We start from the raw sequence: 26,407 nt of genomic DNA on the forward strand, positions 1-26,407 counted from the left end.
GTATGGCAATTTACTTTTCAATAAATGCTGTTAGTGCTGTTACAGATACTTTATGTAAAAAAAACCAAACAATATGAAATGAACGAAAGGCTATTTATTACAAATGCATACACAAATTTATGTCAAACTGTTTGCTAAAGAATAAAAAAAAAACACGCGTTATATATTGACAAAACATACATCTAAAATAGAAATATTAATATTGGTAAACAAACTGTTGGGTTCAAAATACCAAAACATTTACTAAGGCATTCAATTTCTTCTGAATTTTGATATTTCTAAACATTGCAATGTTTGGAGTCTCGTCTATACTCTTGATTTTTACTCATCAGGTTATTTATATTTTTCATGGCAGATACAAAGAAAAGAAAGCAACTAAGCTACATGATTGTGTTTATTCAAAATAAAATAAAAATAAATGGCATATGAAAGATATATATAGATTACGTAGATATCAGTATGTTAACAATATTTTGATTTAGCTGCATAACTTCAGTTTTTCCTTAACACGTTTATGTATATTAGGAAGGTTGGAACAGAAATTACCGGGAACTTTATCTGGACATCAGAAATGATATTTCTTCTGGATGTAAAACTTATAATTATTTTACTTCTCAATGTACGCATAGAAGATACCTTAAGTGAATTCAGCCTCAATCACACACATTTCACAGGTCTGCGCTTATTATAGTAAGTCAATTCTAAGCTAACACAAATTCTGTTTTGATATATATAAGCATGAATACTATTCTTCTTGGTCTTATCATGTGTTCATACTTGCATTCTATTTTACCTTCTTGTATCCAACATTTTTTGGTCAAAGAAGGCAAACAACTGCATCACAGGCTATAAATAATTACCAGGGCATTTTAATTCACTCCCAGAACTTTTTTGGTTGTGTGCGAGTCTCAATCCTTTTTTTGTGAATGATTTATTGAAGATGTTTGCACTGATGTATATTTCATTTGAGTTGAATTTTATCATGTATGTAAAAGTCATGATGTGTGGTCATCATTTTATGACACAAACAAATCATAAACGATTGAAATAAATTATTTGTATTTTCAAAGAGGAAAAAAAACACATTTTTTTTCCAATCATCCTTTATTCTTCAGTAGCAATACTGGCGAATGCAGTGAAAATGAAATCTGATTTTGCACTTTGTTTACACTGTAAGTTTATTCATTCTAATTGTTTTACGAATAATAATACAAAGGGAATTTAACTAGACAAATAAGGTCATCCAAGTAAACACAACTATCTGGAAAAAACAGACAAGTTGACCCGATATTTATACGTTATAATTCTTCTTGTTTTAATACATAGCTTAATATGCTTTACCCATTGGTATTTTTTAGGTATATTCGAGATTCTGATTATATTGGCAATTCTCTGTGGACATTCAGTTTGAATTGTCTTTCCTATGATAAAGTACTATTACCCACTGCAAACTGTTGGCTATTTTAGCAAATATAACACTTCATACCTTATTTTTTTCCGCTGGATCTATGGTTGTTCTTTCTAATAACAATTTGACTAATTCTATATTTTGTCTTTGAACAGCTAAATGTAAAAGAGTGTCACCGTCCTGAAACAGAAAAGTTGAATAGTTCACAGTACTTACATGTATCTTAAAATGTGCGCATAGAAGTCACTCCTTTGATAACTTCTTCTGCAACTTGATACAATCTAAGTTTAGTGGATCTCAATGCTCGTCAACTTCGTACTTTATTTAGCTTTTTCTAAACTTTTTTGGATTCGAGCGTCACTGATAAGTCTTTTGTAAACGAAACGCCCGTTTCGCGTATATATAAAATGTAGTCCTGGTATCTATGACGAGATTGTTATTATACACTCACACTTATGAAAACAAGTTTTACACCAGCAATTGTGACTTCATAAGTCGACCTAAAACCGACAACACCATAGAAAAAAAACTACAAAAAGAATGAACAACACTAACCACAAAAACTTTCAATTTGTAACATTAAATAACAACAATTTACTGAAGACAGAAAACCATTAATATGCACAATACATCAGCAGTATGGCAATTTACTTTTCAATAAATGCTGCTAGTGCTATTTCAGATACTTCATTTTGAAAAAAAAACCAATATGAAATGAACGAAAGGCTATTTATTTTAAATGCATATACAAATTTATGCTAAACTGTTTGCAAATGAATAAAAAGACACGCTTTATTTATTGACAAAACATACATCTAAAATAGAAATATTAATATTGGTAAACAAACTGTTGGGTTCAAAATACCAAAACATTTACTAAGGCATTTAATTTCTTCTGAATTTTGATATTTCTAAACATTGCAATGTTTGGAGTCTCGTCTATACTCCTGATTTTTACTCATCAGGTTATTTATATTTTTCATGACAGATACAAAGAAAAAGAAAACAACTAAGCTACATGATTGTGTTTCTTCAAAATAAAATAAAAATAAATGGCATATGAAAGATATATATAGAATACGTCGATATCCATATGTTAACAATATTTTGATTTAGCTGCATAGCTTCAGTTTTTCCTTAACAAACTTATGTATATTAGGAAGGTTGGAACAGAAATTACCGGGAACTTTATCTGGACATCAGAAATGATATTTCTTCTGGATGTAAAACTTATAATTATTTTACTTCTCAATGTACGCATAGAAGATACCTTAAGTGAATTCAGCCTCAATCACACACATTTCACAGGTCTGCGCTTATTATAGTAAGTCAATTCTAAGCTAGCACAAATTCTGTTTTGATATATATAAGCATGAATACTATTCTTCTTGGTCTTATCATGTGTTCATACTTGCATTCTATTTTACCTTCTTGTATCCAACATTTTTTGGTCAAAGAAGGCAAACAACTGCATCACAGGCTATAAATAATTACCAGGGCATTTTAATTCACTCTCAGAACTTTTTTGGTTGTGTGCGAGTCTCAATCCTTTTTTTGTGAATGATTTATTGAAGATGTTTGCACTGATGTATATTTCATTTGAGTTGAATTTTATCATGTATGTAAAAGTCATGATGTGTTGTCATCATTTTATGACACAAACAAATCATAAACGATTGAAATAAATTATTTGTATTTTCAAAAAGGAAATAAAAAACATTTTTTTCCAACCATCCTTTATTCTTCAGTAGCAATACTGGCGAATGCATTGAAAATGAAATCTGATTTTGCACTTTGTATACACTGTAGGTTTATTCATTCTTATTGTTTTACGAATAATAATACGAAGGGAATTTAACTAGACAAATAAGGTCATCCAAGTAAAGACAACTATCTGTAAAAAACAGACAAGTTGATTCCGATATTTATACGTTATAATTCTTCTTGTTTTAATACATAGCTTATGCTTTACCCATTGGTATTTATAAGTATATTCGAGATTCTGATTATATTGGCAATTCTCTGTGGACATTCAGTTTGAATTGTCTTTCCTATGATAAAGTACTATTACCCACTGCAAACTGTTGACTATTTTAGCAAATATAACACTTCATACCTTATTTTTTTCCGCTGGATCTATGGTTGTTCTTTCTAATAACAGTTTGAATAATTCTGTATTTCCTCTTTGAACAGCTAAATGTAAAAGAGTGTCACCGTCCTGAAACAGAAAAGTTGAATAATTCACAGTACTGACATGTATCTTACAATGTTCGCATAGAAGTCACTCCTTTGATAACTCTGCAACTTGATACAATCTAAGTTTATTATACACGCACACTTATGAATACAAGTTTTACACCAGCAATTGTAGATTCATAAGTCGACCTGAAACCGACAACACAATTGAAAAGAGAATAAAACGACAAAAAGACAGACAACTACCTACGACAAACTACAAAGAGAACAGAAAAAATAAACAACACGAACCTCAAAAACTTTCTATTTGCAACATTAAATAACATTTTGAAAAAAAAAACAATATGAAATGAACGAAAGGCTATTTATTATGAATGCATATACACATTTATGTTAAACTGTTTGCAAACGAATAAAAAAGACACGCTGTATTTTTTGACAAAACATACATCTTGAATAGAAATTTTGGTAAACAAAATGTTGGGTTCAAAATACCAACACATTTACTATGGCATAAGATTTTTTCTGATTTTTGATATTTATAAACATTGCAATGTTTGGATTCTCTTCTGTACTCCTTATTTTTTTACTTATCAGGTTATTTATATTTGTCATGGCAGATACAAAGGAAAAGAAAGCAACTAAGCTACATCATGTACAAGATTGTCAAAATAAAAAATAAATGGCATATGAAAAATATATAGAGGATATGTCGATATCAATACGTTAACAATCTTTTGATTTGTCTGCATATCTTCTGTTTTTCCTTGACAACCTTATGTATATTGGGAAGGTTGGAAAAAAAAGTACCGGGAACATTATCTGTACATCAGATATGATATTTCTCATGAATGTATAACTTATAATAATTTACTTCAAGCTTAAACTTATGAATGTACGCACAGAAGTTATCTTTTAATTTTGATAATGAATTGAACATCATACATAAATCTTTACTGCTGAAATTTCAAATAACCTCAGTTGCTACATACGGTTAATAATCAATGTTTGTAATACATGAGCATCAGGAATATTTGAGATAAAAATCTTTTTACAGACATTGACACATGATGTCTTGAGAAATACCAAAACTTAAGAAAATCTGAAACCAAAGGTTTGGAGAATATTTGAAAGTCTTTCTCATAATTTGATAGGAAAATATTCACTTTTGGTTTAATATGATAATTCAGATAATAAAAAAAAAGTGCTGTTTTCCAAATAAAAATGATTTATTTTTCCTTCGGATGAAATAAAGGTAGAAAGGTACTCCTTGTTTACAGAATGTCACTTCTGGTTTCATTTGAATCTGATTACACAATGACTCCGACAAATAATTCAAAGTGCTTAAACATAAAAAAAAATAAAAAATTGTTACTTTCGGTTTATTAAAGTTATTTTCTTGTTGACTTTCTCCAAGGTCATATTTCTGCAACCTGATGTAAAAGACCCTATGACTTTATAATGTACCAAACAGTAACAAAAATACCAAACTCATAGAAATTTCAAAGCGGAAAGTCCAAAAGTTCAACCACACCAAACTCTGTAATAAGAAGTTACAGCGAATGTGTAAATCTAAAAAGTCAAACTAAACTTTGACCTTGACTTCAATTTCCAGGTTATATGACAATGACTATAAATTAAATCAAGACACCCTTGCTCCTATATATTGTTAATGAGTTATATCACCATACTCGTAATGTTTAACCTAAGGGAGGACTAAACTCTCATATGGAGTCTCCGGACAGCTTCAGTCCAATGATATTCCTAATCCTAAATATATAACGAGCAATTTGGTAACCCAAATTTGTCTTTTACGGCTTCGAAGGAGTAGTAGACACAAGAAAAACAGTGTTTGGGGAGATAACTCTTACAAACAAAATTGCTCGGTTAAACATTGACATTTTAAAAAGCGCATAAACTGTTCGATATCATATAAGAAAAATAAAATAACAATCAGAACAAAAGCAATAGGACTTTCTATGGAAAAGTAGAAATATCTAATAATCAGAACAAAAGCAAAAGGTCTTTCCACGGAATAGTTCAAATACGGTAACTATGTTAATCGTACCCAACTTATTAAAATTTCAACAGAGAAACCCATGGATCTGGTTATGTATGGTACATGTTTAGACTTTCGACTAGCAGACTATCTTCTATTAAGATTGTTATCATCAGAATCACGATTCAAAACTTAAATTCTACTAATTAGCTTTCATTCGAAATATTAAACATCGAGTGTACCAATGTTTTTATATCCAATTGTTTTCCATTTAACCACTTACAACAACTATATATCGCTTCTTGAAACAAACAAATACAAGAGTCTATTTTATTTGCACAGTTTTTAGAACAAACGTCTCACCAGATGTCAAAATGAATTGATGAAATGCAAATGACTGAATATGTGGTTCAGACATAACAAACGGGTTTACAACCTTATACCTATTTCTATTTAAATGTGTAGTTGTTTCCATATATAATGCACTATTTTGCCCTAAGAAAACTATCACAGGGGTAAGAAACTAATTTAAATTCTCAAACCCAACAATTTTTTTCTAATAAGATACCGTTAAATCCAAAGATTACATTTCGTAACGAATTAAGGAGTCACCATGTTGACTTGCTGAAATCAGTAAATATGCGAATAATACAATAGAAAATAAAATAAGATAAAACAACCCCAAACTAAAAAAATCATTTTCATGTAATATTAAACGAATTTCGATGGTTCACGTCACGGAAAACCATTCAGATTTAGCGTTTTCTTTTGTATGCCGTCATGTTTGGAATGAATAAATACACCCAATGCATGAATAGACTTTTGCGGAATTTTATTTTATTTCGATTTTGTAGATTTTTCCGAGCTCTTGTGCATTATTTTTTTTTGTTATGCAACCGAATAAGAATAAAAGTGATGTATTCTTTTTTTCAATTGCAATTTTTAAAACAATAAAATCGGCATAACTCTTCGGATAGGTTCCGATACATGTGGAGTTACATGGAAGGTAAATTGTAACAACCATAATTATATATATTTCTGAGTCTGCGCTACGTATAGATATATTGATAATCTTATCACGGTGCTATTTACAAAGCAAAAGAAGCACATCATATAAGAATGACACATAGGTAACGGATAACATACATTTATTATTTTAAACAAAATATTGTATTATATAAGTGAGGTGTATAAGATATGCTGGTAAATACTTGTTGACATTCAGTTTGATTGATGTTGATTGCAGATAATTCAAACCTGTTTCTTATTTTTAATTCGGCTTTTTTTTTTTTATATAAAACCAACAATGCTAATCAGCAACTGAGTTTTTGAAAGGGTCCGGCAATGTGTCTGACAATATCTTGTGTGTAAGTGCATTTATTTTTCTGAAATTGTATCACAAGGTTCCATACCAAAAAGGAAGGTTGGGATTGATTTTGGTGGTTAAGGAATTATGTACCAAAAACAATATTTTTATAACCTCCTTATTTGTTGACCAATTCTAATGGGGTTTAATTTTTGATTGGTTGCGGTTCTTTGATACGCCGAATCTATCCGTGTATTTATTTTTTTAATTTTTGGTCCCGTTTTCGAATTGGTCTACATTACAGTTCAAATGGTTTAAAATAAACTTAGTTTGATTTACCAAAAAATAAATTCTTTGAGTTCTTTGATATGCTGATTCTAAACATGTATTTTGATTTTTTAACTCGCCGTAGCGGAGGGGGCAATACGTTTTCCCTTGTCCGTCTGTCCGTCTGTCCGTCTGTACGTCCCAAATGTTGTTTCAGTTCTATTACGTTAGTTTGCCTCAACCAAATGTTTCGAAACGTATACACGATGCCTATGAATAATAGAGATCAGGTTTGAATTTTGGTGGCGTCACTTTTACCGTTATAGAGTAATGCCCGTTTCCAAATGAAAAATTTGCAATTTTTTTTGTTTCCGTGCTTTCCTTAAGTTTGCCTCAACTAAATGTTATGAAACTGACACACTATACTTAATACTTCAATTTTTAGATCAAGCTTGAATTTTGGTGCCGTCACTTTTATTTTTCTAGAGAAATGCCCTTTTACATGGAAAAATTGCTAAAAAATTTCAAAAATCAATCAAGTATTTTTTTCACAAATTGGAGTTATCTTTGCTTTGTCCGTGATTATATTTGAATCAACAACAATTAATGCTAAAAAATTTTAATATTGGAGTTATCTTTCTTTGTCCAGAATTGTAATTGAATCAACTAAAATCAATTCTTTATACCATGCAATATTAAATTTTACTACTAACGAATAAATAAAAGCAATCTTTACCATTCAGTGCTTACAAGCTCTTACATTACCATTCTAGGGTTATGCCGCTTTACAAACGGAAAAAAATGCTGATTTTGTTACTTTCTGTTCTCTTTGCCTAAGTTTGTCTCAACTAAATTTAATGAAATGTGTAAATAATGCTTATTACCTCTAAACTTATTTTAATTTGAATTTCACTTTTACAGTTTATCAGTTATGTCCCGTTAGGCTTTGTAATGCTATAAACTAGCGGGGGAATCATCTGTGTCTATGGACACATTCCCCATTTATTTATTATGGGACCAGTTTTCAAGTTGGTCCAAATCGGGGTCTAAAATTAAAATTTGTTTGAATCAAACAAAAATTGAATTAAGGGGGGTTCCTTGATATGTTTTTACCAAAATCTGAGACATTCATGTTTTGATCACTACCTGATCCCTAAACAAAAGAGGGGCGAAAGATACCAAAGGGTCATTCGAACTTATGGATCAAAAATAAACAATGCCATGGCCAAATAAGAGAAGGACAAGCAGACAAATAATAGTACAAACTACACAATATATAACAACAAAGACTCAGCAACACAATCTCCACCAAAAGCTGTGCGTGTTCTTATCTGCTCCAAACGAGTAAGCAGATTGTGCTTCACATGTGGCACCCTAAGTAAACTGACACTTAACAGCAAAGTATAAATGAACGAACGATTTGTATCTTTTAGCATTTGACTTGTTTTGCTTCATAGCATTTTTTTGACGTTTCAATATTAAAGTATATTGCAAAGTTGTGTACATGTATTACTAGCTACATGTACATCATCTGCGAGTTTTGGATTTAATGGTTGTCTGGGCTGTATTAACAAAGAATGCCAACACTGACTAAAACTACATTTCGTACCTTATTTACTTTGTTTGGATCTATAGCTGTTTGTTCTAATAGCAATTTGACTATGTCGAGATATCCACATTGAACAGATAAGTGTAAGAGAGTACCATCATCCTGAAAACAGTTGCAACAATCACAGTAGTATACAAAGGTATAAAAATTACAGACCGTACTTTAACCTATAATGGTTTAATTTTTAAATTGTTATTTGGATGGAGAGTTGTCTCATTGGCACTCACACCACATCTTCCTATATCTATTTACATAAGTACATTGATGATTTAAACGTATGCATATAGTGACCATTTGAATAAATTACAATTTCTCTGAGACTGTTAAGTTGCATTACGTTCATTGCATGTGTAAATAAAACAGAGTCATGTCGATTTGTATTTTTAGGCCTTGTTTTTGTGAGCAGCCATATGCAAAACAAATCTCACGTCATCAAAATTAAATGTTTAAATGATCATAGTTCCCACCCAAAAACGTCAAAATTAAAGATTTCCTAAGATCAATTGTCGTTAGCCAAAAATAGATTAACGGGTGATCACATATAGAGTAATGTAGATACGATTTTAAAATAAACCCAATTCGTATTTAAAGATTAGGTGTTATAGGTAAAGCTATATATGCAGTGAACCGTCCAATATTGCAAGCACAAATTTCCAAATATTTATTTGAAAACCAATTTGATATGCAACATGATGAAAATTCATTACAAAAAACTAATTAATGTAAAGTTAGTGATAATAAAGAGGCATATTAGATTTGGAATTTCATTACATTTAAACAGTGGTACATGTATAACTGTATAATTTAGAAAAGAGGGTCGAAAGATACCAGAAGGACAGTCAAACTCATAGATCGATAATAAAAACTAACGATATGCCATTGCTAAAAAATAAAAAAGACAAAACAGACAAATAATAGAACAACATAGAAAACTAAAGACTAAGCAACACGAACCCAACCAAAACTGGGAGTGATCGCAGGTGCTCCGGAAAGGAAAGTAGATCCTGCTCCACATATGGCACCCGTTGTGTTGCACATGTTATTAAAAACCCGGTAAATAGTCTTTTTCGGTAGGTCACATTTGTGAAAAGGGAACGGGATGTTAGTTACAACATAAGGAACAGATCCGATATCATTTTTGAAACGGATATTCCATAATGGGCAACAAAGGAATGATTTCAACCACCATTCGGAACTCTTGGTTAAATAGCTTCCTTGTGAGAATCAACCCTCTTACATGGAAAGCAGATTCTAATGCAATTAGTTTGTGACGATAATTGTCATTAGACGTTGACAAATATTTTGAGGGGTTAGATTCCACGTTCTACCAGTCCGTAACTAAGAAAGCAACCATTTTGCATTTCAATTTTTTTGGGGTATGTTATTCCTCAAAAAAGTTAACAAGATAGTCACATTTTAAGCCTCAAAACCTTCTGTGTGTCCATATTTTAACCATTCTGAAGCGTACGAAAAGTAAAAATACGGTCAGTGTTCATGTTTGACATCAAGATATACATATGACCAGACGACACATTGTTTAGATGCTAAAGACGATGCAACAGTTTTGCGGACTTTTTCATTTATGCCATTTTTCACCAAAATATTTATTAAATTTATTAAATCAAGCTTATGTGTATGACATCTCATTTAAGACACTAAAATGTAATAAGGAAACGCTGTAGTTTGTCAAATCTCACTCTTTATGAAAAGCATATAATCAGGACAAGCTTTTGTTTATTAAATCTCATTCTAGAGAATAGAAAACAGTAAGGAAAAGCTGTAGTTTATCAGATTTCATTCAGGATACTCTGGAAAGCTGTAGCTGTAGTGAGATTATCAAACTGTGGAAATGTTCAAGTGTGTACAGTCCTGGTACGAAAAACATTACATACCTTATTTACACAGTTTACATCTATATCTGTTCTTTCTAATAAAAGTTTGACTGTGTCAACATATCCCCGTTTAACAGCTGAGTGTAAGGGAGAGTCGCCTCTCTGAAAACAAAAGTGCATTAATCACAGAGATAGTCGAAGGTATAGATATGAACAACTTTTTAGAAAAAAGTGTAATACAAAAATAAGAAATACTAGCCAACAATACGCGAAATCAACTTATTTGGGTACCGTGTTTGCAGAAAAGTCTCATGATGTTTTCTGAGACATCCTTTTTTACTGTTTTACTTAACTAAAACAAAAGGATGAACACTCACGGATCTAAAAAAAAAGACGACAGTAGTATACCGCTGTTCAATAACCATAATTCGATTAAGCAAAGTAAAATAAATCCGAGGAAAACACATCAACTATTAGAGGTAAAGAACAGAAAAACAAAGGAACACTGAACTCAACCAAGGGAAACGCCAACAAATATAGAAACGGACGGTTTGATAACAACTACCATATTCCTGATTTAGTAAGGAACATTTTAAGAAAAAATGGTTGATTTTCTTGATTTGCATCTATAATTCTTATTTCTAATAACATTTGGATTATGTTTAGGTGTCCATGATAACAGCTGTGTTAAAAGGAGTGTAACCATATTAAAATAAAAAGGTTGTAACATGTGTAATGTTCACACATTTTTTGTAGTAGCATATGGACGTAGAAAATTATCAACTGTATAAGAATAATTCGATTAAAAAGTTACTATGAAATAACAATACTCGCGATAAACTAATGAATTTAGAGACAATAAACAAACGCAACTGAAACTACATTTTCAGCAAGTTTATAAATTTGTAAAGAATAGGAAAGTGTTTTCGATTCCAATCTTTATATACAAATGAAATGTGTGTTCAATTGACAATCGGAAGTTCAATGAAGTCAAGTTCAACAAAGCCGGTAATATGGATAAACAGCATTGGAAAACCAATTACAATTTAAATATAACTGCAAAAAACACTACCAGCCAGAGTTAAATACTTGTGGTTTAGTTTTCAATACTCACAACCACCTACTACCTTGGTTTGCTCACAATACAATTCGTTGGTAAGTGTACATTATTTAATCAACTGTAAATGTACAGTGTATTGCGGTACTTATTTTGTAAGTATTTTTGGTGAGGTTATTGTTGCTTTTACTTCAGTTTTCTATGATGTGTCTTTTATACTAATATTTGTCTGTTTTCCTTTATTTTTTTAACCATGGTGTTTTCAGTTTATTTTAGATTTATGAGTTTTACTGTAGCTCTGGTATATTGTCCCTCTTTTGTAACAGTTCCAACTCTGAAAGAATTTGTTTTTAACATAAATCGACAACAAAAACGCACCGAGAAGGTTGCCACAGTTATAATATGACTGATGAACTGCTCAAAAATTGGTACAGTCGTTAATTCATGTTGTAATGCAAAGAAACGTCGAAACAGTAACAAATAAATTATTAAAATGCCGAATATGTTGATACATGTATAATTTGTAACCTTTCAACTATTAGAAAATGCTAACAGTTAAATTATTATATTTTCAATTCCAATCGTTATCAGTTTAAAATTAATGACACCTTAAGCAACATTAAAGAATTGTTAAAAAACGACACAACCACCTACTACATTTTACATTGGTTTGAAACTGCTTGAAAAAAGCATGCTATATTATGATATATGCCACTGGACGTTTTTCATTCCGTTGTTAATGTGTTGAGTGATTTTTTTTTTTTTTTTATGTATTTCATTGTTCTCTACCTAACATCTCTTCGGGAGAAACAAAAAGATTCAGCACTTGATGCACTATTGAACAACAATTTCAAATGGGTGTCATAATTTTCCAGATTTATTCTTAGTATTTATTTCCTTTGTTTTTTCTAACATAATTGTTGATTTCAGCTGCTCGCACCTGAAAAACTAGATAAAGTACCCTCAATTTCTGCTTTTTCTGTGTATATATACACGCATATATGCAGAGTAGTTCATTCAGACAAGTTGTCTTATTTGAATACCTATATAAATGATTGTGTATAGTCGGTTGTTTCGATAATAGATAGTACATCAAATAAAGAAAGTACTTATAACGTTCGATTACGATGAACCCTAGGTTGTTTTCGTCGGCAACATAGGGTTATTTAACAGATGGGTATGCATAAAAATTGTAAATGTTAAAACAAATTCTCGAAAATCTCATAGTTACAAAACTTAAATTTAAGCTGGGAAATCGGAAGTAGTAAGAGAATAGTGGTACAGCTTTAATAAATAAAAAAAACATGTCTGTGTGTTAATGGTTGTGCAAGATGAATAATAGCAATTCAAACAGTTTAAATTGACACCCATACAAATTAGAAGTACCCCATACCTTATTCTGTTGATTTGGGTCTATACGTGAGATTTTTAATAGCAATTGGACAATTTCAAGTTGTCCTCTTCTAGCAGCTATGTGTAAAACACTGTCCCCATCCTGAAACATAAAGATTGAATGATATTCAGTATTTACGCAAAAATGTAAACAATACATGAGCCTGCTTGATATTCAGTTTAATACCAACATTATATTACTGGTAGGTTAAAGATACAACTAATGTTGTCGGTTTTAACAAACTATGTCATTAAATAAGTAATATGTAAGAGTTATGTTGAAAACTCTTTGTGGAAGTTAAATTTGATGGTTGTTGATGAGATATTATTCCACCTGACTCGATTTGTCAATTAAATCCGTGTTTGTCTCTATAAAACAACCATTACCAAAAGCAAACGGATTCGAAAAAAAACAGACGATTGGAAAGCCGTAGAATAACTTTACTTCTTCCTTTTTCTCTGAGTAGTAAGTTTATTGTAGGATGGGTACATACAATACAATGTAAAAATGTGTTTGATAGTTTTCTAAGCCGATTGTTCCACAACTGAGAAGTAGTACATTCCATACCTTATATGTTCTTGATGGATCTATAGTTGTTCTTGCTATTAATAATTTGGCTATTTCGAATAGTTCTGTTTTTACAGCCAAGTCAAATGGAGTGTTCCCATCCTAAAGTAGAATGTACGAGTATATATAAATAATGTTGTAATTAGTTATCAAAGGTACCAGGATTATAATTTAGTACGCCAGACGCGCGTTTCGTCTACATAAGACTCATCAGTGACGCTCATATCAAAATATTTATAAAGCCAAACAAGTACGAAGTTGAGGAGCATTGAGAATCCAAAATTCCAACCAGTAAATTTATAAAAATGACCACATAATTGATATTCATGTCAACACCGAAGTGCTGACTACTGGGTAAACCGTTTTAAAGACAAAAGGTAAATCACAGAATAATTTAATTCAGAAAAACAAAGAAAATCTGAAATGATATCTCTTTCGTTAATGAAGTCTTGTTCGAACAGACATGTGTAATGCATTCATAACCGACATGAGTGTCTGGAGATAATCATTAACTCTAGACAGGAATATTTGTCCAATAGGATTGATATCAAGCGCACAACCTCGGTGTTGATTGGCTAGTCATTCAGTGGATGATTTGTCTAAACTATCGCCCACCGAGGCCATAGAAAAAACTCATATAAGTACGTTGTGTATGTATATATGTGTATTACAGTTTTACTTGTTGAATTGTTTTACTATTTTTTTATATTCAATACTTGTAAAATAGACACAAAATTGGAAATTGCATTTACTCCTTTGTTTTGCTATTAACCTTAGTTTGTAATCTTAAATGCCACACTATTGTTTTTTTTTTGTGAATTCTAGTAAGTACTAAATATGTATGCATTGTGGTTTTATTTGTAGGATTGTGTACGTATTTTTGTTAGAAATATTTGAAGTAAACATGAACAATACGTGGATTAGATAACTTCATTATGCCCAATTTTGGTTTTTGAGACTTTTACATGAATGATTTTCAAACATCCCTTTCCGTATTTGAAATGACGACTAATATAAAAAGAAGATTTGGTATGATTGCCAATGAGCCACTATTCACAAAAGACCAACATGACAAAAACATTAACAACTATAGGTCACCATACGGCCTTCAACAATGAGCAAACCCCATACTGCATAGTCAGCTATAAAAGGTTACTTTTCACATAAGATTACATGTGAAAATAAGTATATATATCATTACACGTGTTGTCCGTTTTATTTGTTCTTCCTCAAAGATGAGTGTAATACTAGTTTATGAATATTCATAAAGATCAGCATCAGCAAACTATATATTGGTTTCTTTGACAACAAGAATCATAGCAAGAGAAAAGAATAGTTTTGAATATCAATTGAACATAAATTTACATACAACATTTGGTCAAAATCTGGTCAGTAACTATTACCATTTATTGCTGTATCTATCAAATACAGGTTCAAGAGTTTTAGACTCGTATTGTTTGATCTTTAAAAACATGATTTTTTTCATTCCCGCCCAAAATAAAACGCAAAAATGAAAAACGTTTACAGTATTAAAAACAATCTACCAGTGATTTCTTCATGAAAATTTTAAGAAAGAAATTGCCATGTGTACTCTTCAAAATAAAGCAAAAAAAGGTGTATGTCACCGACCTTTCAAAAAAGTTATGAGCAATTTTCATGTTTTTTTCTTGTTCGTTTTGAAGAAAAGAGTTGTCTTTCTTTAAAACATTGCATCTGACGTCATAGCACAAACTTGCTGGTGCAATATTTGAAACAAAATCTCATATTGCATTGGACGTTTGAATCCAACACGTATAACAACTATATTCACCTACTGTATTATCCGGTAATACAATAGATTACATACATGTATCAGAATGTTGTTGCCGCACAATATATTATTAACCTTCAAAAACACCATCCGTTTGAATGGTAAATTGTTTGAAATAACCTTTCACGCTGCTTTTGTTAGGAAAGTCTTTTTTTGTCCTCTGTACCTCATTAGCAAAATTATTGAAAAAAAAAATGAAAGATGGCACTGGCTAACTTACAGAGTATTTGACTATATCAGACTAGATGTGTCTTTTTTCCCCCGTCAATTTCAGAAGTATGCCGTAACAAACTCATTCGCGACTGTTGACAGACGGACATACAAAAGTATGGACTTATTTATACCATTCTTTTCCCGACTAAGACGAACGCATAGAAGTTATTCCAGCTAGTTTGTGAATTCATTATTTCTGACTATTTCAGATTTAACTTTAAGGAAATTAAAATTATAGATTTAATATATGAATTTTATAAATCTACCATAAAATGCAATCCCTATTATTACTACCTCACGTGGTTTGAATAAACCAGGCAGTAAATATAAAATACAAACCGTTTTTAATTCAAGAAATAATTTAGGTAAATCAGTCCGTTAAGACATGTCAAGATAATGCAGACTAAATCTTCTAGCGAGCTGTTTAGATCCGATACGACCGTGTCAGACCAAAACAGACCATGGATACAAAGTTTAGTCAAGATGTTGTCAGACCGTGTCCAGTTGTGTTCAGATTTTAATAATTTGGACACAAAACGAGTGAAACTTTCCCATTGTTTATCAGGGGTTGCTCCCCTTTTAAGAATAAAATGAAAATTAGAATGAAGACATTTTTTTTTATCTGAAAGTGTACCACGTCCCCTTAATCATGGTAATTAAATAAAACAAATATCAATTTTAATTCTTACTTCTTCCTATTTAATTATTTAATATTTTTTTATATATTTTAAAAAGTAGCTCTAAGTCATACTGCTGCACAAATCGCCGCGAATTGACTAAAAAAAATCAACAGATTGCCGAAATAACATTTATTTATTGAATATAAGCACCTGAACCTTTATATGTAATGGTTTACAAGTGATTGCAATACATGTTTATGCAATTACAGACTGTCGTAAGTGGTGAACAATTTGTCATCTTGTCGCAACAGATCATTTTTACACCCTTATTAAATAATTACGGATGTCGGCCGTGAATACTTGAAAACGTGATCTTAATATGTATGATTAAATTTAAGACGTAACATTTTATAATATTGTAAATGAATGCATTCTCAATTTGCTTTTAATGTTACCTATATAAATTGCATTTAAGTACATTTGAGGCATGGACAATATATATATATATAACTATGTCTTTTATCGTTTTCTGTTTATTGTCATGACATTGTCCGTTCATTTTTACCAGACTCACGCGCTTGACTTTCCATCTTTATTTTATATTGTGTCTATAATTCGAGAGCCTTTTATAAAAAAATATTACATACCAGATGACTTCGTTAAAAAATAAAGTTTAAATATTATAGCAGAAAAAGGCTTGTGAAGTCATTCAACATTTTTGAAATAGGTTTGATAAATTATCAAAAAAATTTGTGTATACGTCAGTGTACCTGAAGTACATTTACAGACCAGGTTATGTAAATATATATCACATGAATACAGCATAATAAAGCTGGTTTAGTTTGAATTACTAACCATAAGGGACATTTTCCGACGATAATTAATCAAATCTGACAAGTTTTTATTAAAAACGGAAAACAATTCTACGCCCGTAAACAATTCAACGTTACCGTACCCTCTTTACTTTTGTTGCATTCATGTCGCATGTCGGCAGTGTCATCGCTCCTAATGGCAAACTTATTTTACACAAAATCGTTGACATGGTAGAAGGAAACTACAGTACAATAAAAGCTGAGCTGGAAATTACAATTGGTGAGTAGAAATGAATAATATTTTAAAACATGCCTATTAGACATGAGAATAATCATTGATCCGGCCACACAGGCACTTGTTTCTATCCATAGGAAGACCCACTAGCAACGTAAATTGGTCTTCCTATGGATAGAAACAAGTGCCTGTGTCCGGCCAAGAGTTTGATGGAAAAATGTTTACATTTGTTACATTTGTGCATACAGGTACGAATCGACTTTATAATACACCACACTCTTGCACAGTAACTTGTTCAAAGGCAAAGTAAGAGAAAAATTGTTCCTGTGATTGGAACCCCCCCCTTTTTTTGGAAGATCAATGCATGATTTGAAAAGGTGCATATAAACTATGGTTAAACAGGGCTGGATCCACACCTGTTTATTGCCTAACATGTGGTGTATTCACACTGGTTTGGTTGTGAGGGATGGCCTATTACAAGACCTAATCCCCTGATCGAGTTACTCTACATATTTAAATGTATTGTATGTTAATGTATTGATAACTGTCACGTCTTAAAAGTTTTTTTTTGTTCATTTCTACAATCCTGCTATTGTTATGTAATGGCCATTACAATAAACTAATGTCAAGTAATGGGCATTAACATTTAAAGTATGGCTGGTAATGGGCATTACTATATAAAGCATGTAACGTAATGGATAATTACTAAGGTATTGTTCGAAATAATGGCCATTTGAATATAAACAGGCTATACATATAGATTGGTTAAGACATTGAATTGATTTAAATTATTTGCCATTAGTTTGATATTGTTGATATCATTAATGGTCATTTCTTTTTCTCTACAGAAAATAGTGCCAATTAGTATATTAATGCCCATTAGTTTATTGAAAAGAACATTATTGCATTCAAAATAATGAAAAAGTCATGGTAATTTCATTATGGCTTATCATAATTTTTTATTTAAATGACATCTTTTACAAGACCATTATTTATTTTCCGGCAAAATATTATTGGTGATTTTAATGGATTCATGAGATTAAATGGTTTGTTAATGGTTTATACATTTAAATTTAATGGAATTTAAATAGTTTGTTCTGCAGTAGTTTTCTGTATTTTAAAGACCTAATAATTATCATACTTTTGCTTGTACATCAGAAAGGATTAAACATTCATCTGCACAAATGTAAAACGAGGAAAATAATCAAAGACAATAACTTTTAAGCGATAAATGTTAAATGAATACTTCAAAAATCCACCCTTTTCCAGCTAATTGTGATTAAACCGACTGCACATATATCTGAGCATTATGTTTGTTTTGTCGCGTTTTGCTTTTTTACCTTTGAATATTTCAGTAAAATTGGAAGGTGTGTACAATTATTTGTTTTAAACAACATTATATAGACATTGATATTGATGGTTGTATTTGCCTAATAACAAAGGTTAACTATATTAATAAGAACTTCATTCAATACCTCATTTACTTTGTTTGGATCTGTATCTGTTCTATCTAACAACAATTTGACTATGTTTACACGTCCATATTCAACAGCTGAGTGTAAGGTATTGTTCCCGAACTAAAATAGAAATGTTCTTGATTTTCATATTATTCATATATAAAATAAGAAAAACCAGACTTTTACTGGTTTGTTATGTAGGTTAACAAATTGTTTATGTAAATCACTCTCTATTCGTTATGATTACATTGTCCAAATAAACAGTAATATATCTTTTTACCTTCTAAAAAGGTATCAAAATTGGATATAACATCTTTCTTTGCTTCTATGGAAATTTACGAACACATTGTATAAAAAAAATTAATCATCGTGTGGTTGCTGGTGATCTCAAAAGATCATTGGATGATTTTAAGGGTCGTGACCTTTTAAGCTGACTGGATGAATCAAAATATGCTAACAGGTGTTAATGAAATTGACAACTTCGTGCAATGTGAAAGGCACTCGAAGGGGATTTTCATTCAACCAAAAAAGAAAATGTATTTTTTAATCATTAGAGAAACCGAGTCTTGCATAGTTACTCGTGGATTAATGGATTTATTCAATCTCGATAGTTAAATTATCAATGTTAAAGTCCTCGCCGAGGCGGCTTGTACTTTAACATTGATAATTTAGCTATCTCAATTGGATAAATCCGATAATCCACTGGTATCAATGTAAGAATCTATATGTATTTTACAATGTAATATTTTCTCTTTAAAATCACCATACGACTTTTAATTATTAGTTGATCAGTTTACTTTTACAATCGAAATGTTTTTCTTTTCAGTATTTTTAATGATACAGCTGTGTAGTACAACATTGTCAGTTTATCTATAAGTAATTTTTGGCACGAACAGATCGGCCATACTATTACTAGTTCATTTGACGTGAATTTGTATTCATTCTCATTTGAGTATTATAACTCCTCACCTGTTCAGGTATTTATACATTGGGTTAACAATGTTTGGGATTGACCTTTCCCGAAGAAGATACATACAGAATAGCGGTTTAAATGTATGTATAACGTTAGATGGTTTTTCTCCTCACCATCTTTGAGTCAATTGCGTAAGAACGTTACTTGACAGTAAATAATTGGTTTTAAACAAAATGACACATCTTGTAGTAAAACTATTATTTGTAGACTTTTCTGATTTATTATGAATGTCCTTTGCGTAGGAATAGGATTTACTAACTATAGCATATTGGAAAACAAATAAATGCACACTAGTGAATTAAAGTAATTTCTTTTATCAGGGCATATTATTTAGCAACTTAGGTTTCATTTGTGCTTATATAATAGAACTATTGATTTTATTGGTTACTTCATCTTGTTGATGGTGTTTGAAGTTATTGACCTGATTTATGTAACAAGTCAGTAATTAATACCTAGCACATAGTTTTCTCGCTGGTTGTTTGGTGTGCTGTTACATATGCTATATATAATAGCAAAGTTTTATATCTAATACTGATATAACGTGACCTTTTGGATTATAGCTCTTCATCTTTTATATAAGCTTTGGATTTCAAATATTTTGGCCACGAGCATCACTGAAGGGACATGCATTGTCGAAATGCAGATCTGGTGCAAGAAAATTGGTACCGTTAATGGTATTGTCATCTACTGTTTATTGCAGGGTTCGTGTTATTCATGTAGTTCAATCTAAAGTCTTGCAAATGAGGCATTATTAATGCTCCACTTCTTTTACTACAGGTTATTTGAGTTGTCATAAGGAGTAAATAATAAATCTAATAAACAAACATGACAAATGTAAATTGTAGCAAAGCGTCGATATATTGATTTACTGGAAGAATGGTATGTTGTCCATCATTTAGGATTTTTGTATTTAATTGCAGTGCCTCACACTCGATTAACTATTATAATATTTAAAACGTTATCTAAAAAGAACATCATTATACAATTTTTATTATGGTGTAATACCAATGAACAGAATACGTGACATCCAGTTTCATACGAAAGGGGGTTGGAAAAAAGTTCCCTTGAATTTGAAAGTTGTAGCAAATCAACCCTGCATTTTATTGCAGACAAATATTTCTGAGTTATACATATATTTCTTGGTGTGTCTAAGCAGAATTATTTTTGTATTTGGTGTTTCTATAAAATAGTTTTGAAACTTGGATGGTTATAATGCAATGAAATGTCAATTGAAATTTTCACTGAAATACTGGACAGGATAAAACGGTACTGTCTTACAAGTGCATACATGCCAAGTTACATGATATTCGCGTGTAATACATTTTTTTTCAACGGTTTACACGCGAGGATTTTTTCACATGACGTGTACACGCTTTTCACCACTTTACACGCAATTACACGCTTTTTCGTTCTTTTCATTTTTGGTGGTCAGTGATATCGCTATTCTCGGTTTTTTTCCTTATTCGGCGATAAATACCGAAAAATTCGAAGTATTTGTTTTGCTGCCATATTGGTTATTTTTCTATGGACAAACAGTAAAAGGTAAGAAGTTTGTGATAAGTTTTAACGATTTTGCGACTTTCTTTTAAATTCACCTTATAGGGGAAATGTTCACAGGAAGAGGTCGCTCTCAGGGCCTGTACCGTTGCTAAAGCGTCGATTGTTAATACGTACCAAGAATCAAGATTTATAATTATAAATTATATTTTGGAGTTCGAGATTAAATGATCGAGTGACAAGTAACATATTGTGCATTCTATGTTGCAATGATAAAAACAATACATGTGAGAAGAGAAATTTAATGTAGCTACTTGAATAAGCATTTAACATGTTTATTTAATGGAAATCAAATTTATAAAACATTTTTCTTTTTCATTTCAGTTTCAAATCTAGCCAACAGATTTCTACAGGCCATGGGGATGAAACTATTACAGAACTGTTTGATCAGCTCTCATACATGTAGTACCAGCTATCTTATTATGAACTATCAAGTTTGGACCAGGCAATAGCAATGGGAGCAATGACAGAGATAATAGATGACATTTTACATTTTACATTGCCAAAAAACAACATTATCATTTATGACATTCTTTCAGATCTCGATTAAGCTAATTATGTGAAATACTTATTCCTACTGTGGGAGAGCATTTTCAATTATAAAGAAATTGACTGAATTCTGATCAGAACTTGACTATGTGACATTTATATTGTATGCTGTTATCAAATAAATGTACCTAAACTTGAAACTGGCAGTTGTTTTGAATATGTGCCTAGTGGTGATGCTTCAGACCACTGTATAATACAATAAAAATTTACAGTACATGACAACATTCATATTAAAAAGTCCACATCTACGTCACGCGTTTTCACACGCTTTTTGACATGTCATGTCATGATTTTCCATTGTCAGAGGTTGGCAAGTATGCAAGTGAGAGGTGCGACTGGCAATGAAATCAGGTTTAATCCGCCATTTCAACCAAAATAAATGTCAGTACCAAATCAGGACTACGACAGTTGTTTCCCATTTGTTTGACGTGTTTGTACTTAAGATTTTTCAATTTTATAAGGGACTTTCCGATCTGAATTTCCTTGAATTTCGGTATTTTTGATATTTTCATTTCACTCATGTCAAGTATATTGTGTTTCTTTATTTGCAAAAAAAGGGAATTCTGCAAAAATAAATTAAAATTACACATTTTAGAAAGACTAATAGCAGAACAAAATGGTGGTTAATCTTCTATTAAGGGAAGCTGCACATGCAGCATTGACAAACATACTTTTTTTGTCAAATTAGAAAGAAATCATGCATATATGTCATGTTTATGTGCATTATTACATGTACGTGTATATAAATCAGGTTTGTTAAGGGAAATTGATGTGCAAATTATGCAATTGTTATGTAATGGGCATTACAATATAGATCATGTCAAGTAATGGGTATTACTATATAAGTCATGTCAAGAAATGGGTATTAACATTTAAATTATATCAGGTAATGGGCATTACAATATAAAGCATGCTAAGTATCTGGTATAAATATATAAATCATGTAAAGTAATGGACATTCATTAAGGTAGTGTTCTAAATAATGGCCATTCAAATCACTAGTAGCACGATTTCAGTCTGAAACGGTCATTTTGGTCTGATCATATCTTAATTGACTGGATTTACCGCTAGAGGAAAACGTCACGACTTGTCAGATCGTTAAGTTACCCGTTCCGATCGATAGTCTCATTAGGTAAATCAGTCCGTTAAGGCATGTCAAGATAAATCAGACTGAATCTTCTAGCGAGCTGTTTAGATCCGTTACGACTGTGTCAGACCAAAACAGACCATGGATACAAAGTTACGTCAAGATGTTGTCAGACCGTGTCCAGTCGTGTTCAGATTTTAATAATTTGGACACAAAACTAGTTAAACTTTCCCGTTGGTTATCAGGGGTTGCTCCCCTTTTAAGAATAAAATAAAAAATAGAAAGAAGACGGTTTATGTTAACTGAGAGTCTAATACGTCCCTTTAATCATGTTAATTAAATAAAAAAATACTCAATTTGAATTCTTACTTCTTCCTATTTAATAATTTAACAATTTTTTTTTTATATATTTTAAAAAGTAGCTCAAAGACATACTGCTGCACAAACCGCCGCGAATTGACTAAAAAAAAATTAACAGATTGCCGAAATAACATTTATTTATTGAATAAAAGCACCTGAGCCTTTATATTTTATGGTTAACAAGTGATTGCAATACATGTTTATGCAATTACAGACTGAAGTGGTGAAAAATGTGTCATCTTGACGCAACAGATCATTTTTACACTCTTATTAAATAATTACGGATGTCGGCCGTGAACACTGGAAAACGTAATCTTAATATGTTTAATTAAATTTAAGATGTAACATTTTTTTAATATTGTAAATGAATGCAGTCTCATTTAACTTTTAATGTTAGCTATATAAATTGCATTTGAGTATAAAATTTGAGGCAGGGAAAAACTATATATCTTTTATCGTTTTCCGTTTATTGTCTGTTCATTTTTGCCAGACTCATGCGTTTGACTTTCCATCTTTATTTTTAATGTGTCTATAATTCGAGAGCCTCAATAAAAAAAAAATGTTACATTCCAGAAGACTGCGTTAAAAAATAAAGTTTGAATATTTATATTGTATAGCAGAAAAAGGCTTATGAAATCATTCAATTTACATATTTGAAATAGGTTTGATAAATTATCAAAAAAATGTTTATACGTCAGTGTACCTGAAGTACATTTAAAGACCAGGTTAGTTATATATTACATGAATACAGCATAATAAAGCTGGTTTAATTTGAATTACTATCCATGATTAGGGAAATTTTCCGACGATAATCAATCAAATCTGACAAGTTTTATTAAAAACGGAAAATAATTCTACGCCCGTAAACGATTTAACGTTACCGTACCCTCTTTAATAAAATACCTCTCGCATGTCGGCAGTGTCTGTCAGCGCTTCAAATGGCAAACTTCTTTTGCACAAAATCGTTGACATGGTAGATGGACACTGCAGTACAATATTTATAGCTGAACTGGAAATTACAATTGGTGAGTAGAACATGCATATCAGACATGAGAATAATCATTGATCCGGCCAAGAAATTGAACAGTTGAAGGGAAAATGTTTACATTTGTTACATTTGTGCATACAGGTATGAATCGACTTTCTAATACACAACATTCTTGCACAGTAACTTGTTCAAATGCAAAGTAAGAATTTGGGCTTGTTAAAAAAATGTTCCTTTGATTGGCCCCCCTCCTTTTTTTTGGAAGATCAATGCATGATTTGAAAAGGACTTGGGTACATATAAACTCTGGTTTAAATCCCCCTTTTATAAAGGGCTGTATCCACACCTGTTTATTACCTAACATGTGGGGTATTCACAATGGTTTGGTTGTGCGGGATGGCCTATTACAAGACCTAACCCCCTGATCGAGTAACCCTACATATTTATAGAACAACATATTTTATTTCCAATTTCCTAAGGGCACACAGAGCATACATGAATAAGGGGGAAAAAGAATATTGATTTGCATAGATACAAACATTTTGTTGACATACAGATACAATACAATTACTAACTCCTATTCACTTTTATAAATTTACCAACAGCATTAAGGACCTGATTGTCTTCACAGTTTAATAAATAAATAAATTTATGCTGATTATCAAGTATAGAAAAATTTGGAATTCTTTGTACTGTATGTCTAATAATGTATTGATAACTGTCACGTCCTAAAATTTACATGAAATATTTGTCACTGGATTTTTTTATAACCCATAACCAACCAATCTTCACATGTTACGATGATGATGTACTTATTTATATAGCCACTGGTGGGTGATGTACAATAATTATAATTTATCACATATTTCATGTATTTGTAATGAATACCTTGAGTTTTGCATATGCAATAACCTCAAAATTACATGGGACAAAAAAAGAGTATATTAATATTGTGCCCCGATTCCAAATGATGTGACGTCATTGCCTCCTTAATGCCACATTTGTGATAAAATGTTTAAGATTTTACATTTTATGTTTCATTAAATTGTTATAATTGACCTCTTTTTTCTCTTTTCTGCAGAACTGAAATATGTGATAAACAGATTATAACATGTCTTTTCCATATTGGCCCGGGTATTATCCCTCGACCCATATCGGCCCTCGGCTAAAGCCTCGAGGCCAATATGAGAGTCTTGGGATGATACCAGGGCCAATATGGAAAAGGGCATGTTTTAATCTATACATACTAATTGCTTTGTCATGTTTGTAGTAATATTCAATAAATTCTATTTTAAAATAAAAAAGTATTATTAAAAGAATTTGATGAATTATTATTACTACAATTGTGACAAATCAAATACATGTAGTTATATATATGAAATAGTATTAATGCTATTGACTTATTTAATTTTAGATACATGTAATAAATACTTAATTCTTAATGTATATTTTTTTTGTAGATACGATATCACATTGGTTTGAGCATGATTCCCAGCCAGATTATGAAGGGGCATATATATCATGTATACATAGGAAATATAGTGTCACTAAATTACTCTCATACGCGGTACCTCATTTGTACCTGTAGCTGTAAATTGTGAAATGGTGGATTCATACATAATTTTGAGTTACTTATTGCGTTTGGAAATAAGGTTGATAAAGCTAACAGCATTATGCCATAATGTTGATGGGATGTTCTGATTGTACAAAAAGGAAATAGCAAACTTACAATTCATAGGAAAAAATGTAGGAAATTGGAATAATGGAAATTCATGGTTTCTGTGATTATCTTGCAATCATTGTCAATACTAAAAGTGCATCATCATGATCATACATGTATATATCTGAATTCACCTTGGATAATTATTCATTTAAAATATTAAAGAATTTGGATATAATAAGAATTTCTATGCTGCCATTGCTACGATTGGCTACATGTACCACCATGGTGTGTTAAACCTTCTTGACCTTCCATGAGGGTCTGTCACGGTCCGTCACTATTATTTACTGTCGTATGCATGATGATGGAAGTTTCACCAACCTAGACAAGCTTTACAGCCCTGGTACAGTTGTTGGTTAGAGTCAAATGACAGCTTGCTGTATACATTTTTAGTT

The 26,407-nt window shown here is 31.2% G+C and overlaps 1 protein-coding gene across 1 annotated transcript in view; it reads right to left on the reverse strand.

The window, feature by feature from the left end:
• LOC134727737 (uncharacterized) overlaps positions 1-26,407 on the reverse strand; it is a 162,006-nt gene that overhangs the window by 69,230 nt on the left and 66,369 nt on the right. The window contains exons 11-17 of the mRNA XM_063592123.1: positions 18,800-18,901; positions 13,635-13,736; positions 13,068-13,169; positions 10,678-10,779; positions 8,786-8,887; positions 3,525-3,626; positions 1,487-1,588 (exon numbers count right to left, since the gene is read on the reverse strand). Of these exons, the coding sequence (XP_063448193.1) occupies positions 1,487-1,588; positions 3,525-3,626; positions 8,786-8,887; positions 10,678-10,779; positions 13,068-13,169; positions 13,635-13,736; positions 18,800-18,901 (714 nt within the window). The remainder of the gene's footprint in view (positions 1-1,486; positions 1,589-3,524; positions 3,627-8,785; positions 8,888-10,677; positions 10,780-13,067; positions 13,170-13,634; positions 13,737-18,799; positions 18,902-26,407) is intronic.

This window comes from Mytilus trossulus, chromosome 8 (assembly GCF_036588685.1).
Source record: "Mytilus trossulus isolate FHL-02 chromosome 8, PNRI_Mtr1.1.1.hap1, whole genome shotgun sequence".
NCBI classification, from domain to species: Eukaryota; Metazoa; Mollusca; class Bivalvia; order Mytilida; family Mytilidae; genus Mytilus; species Mytilus trossulus.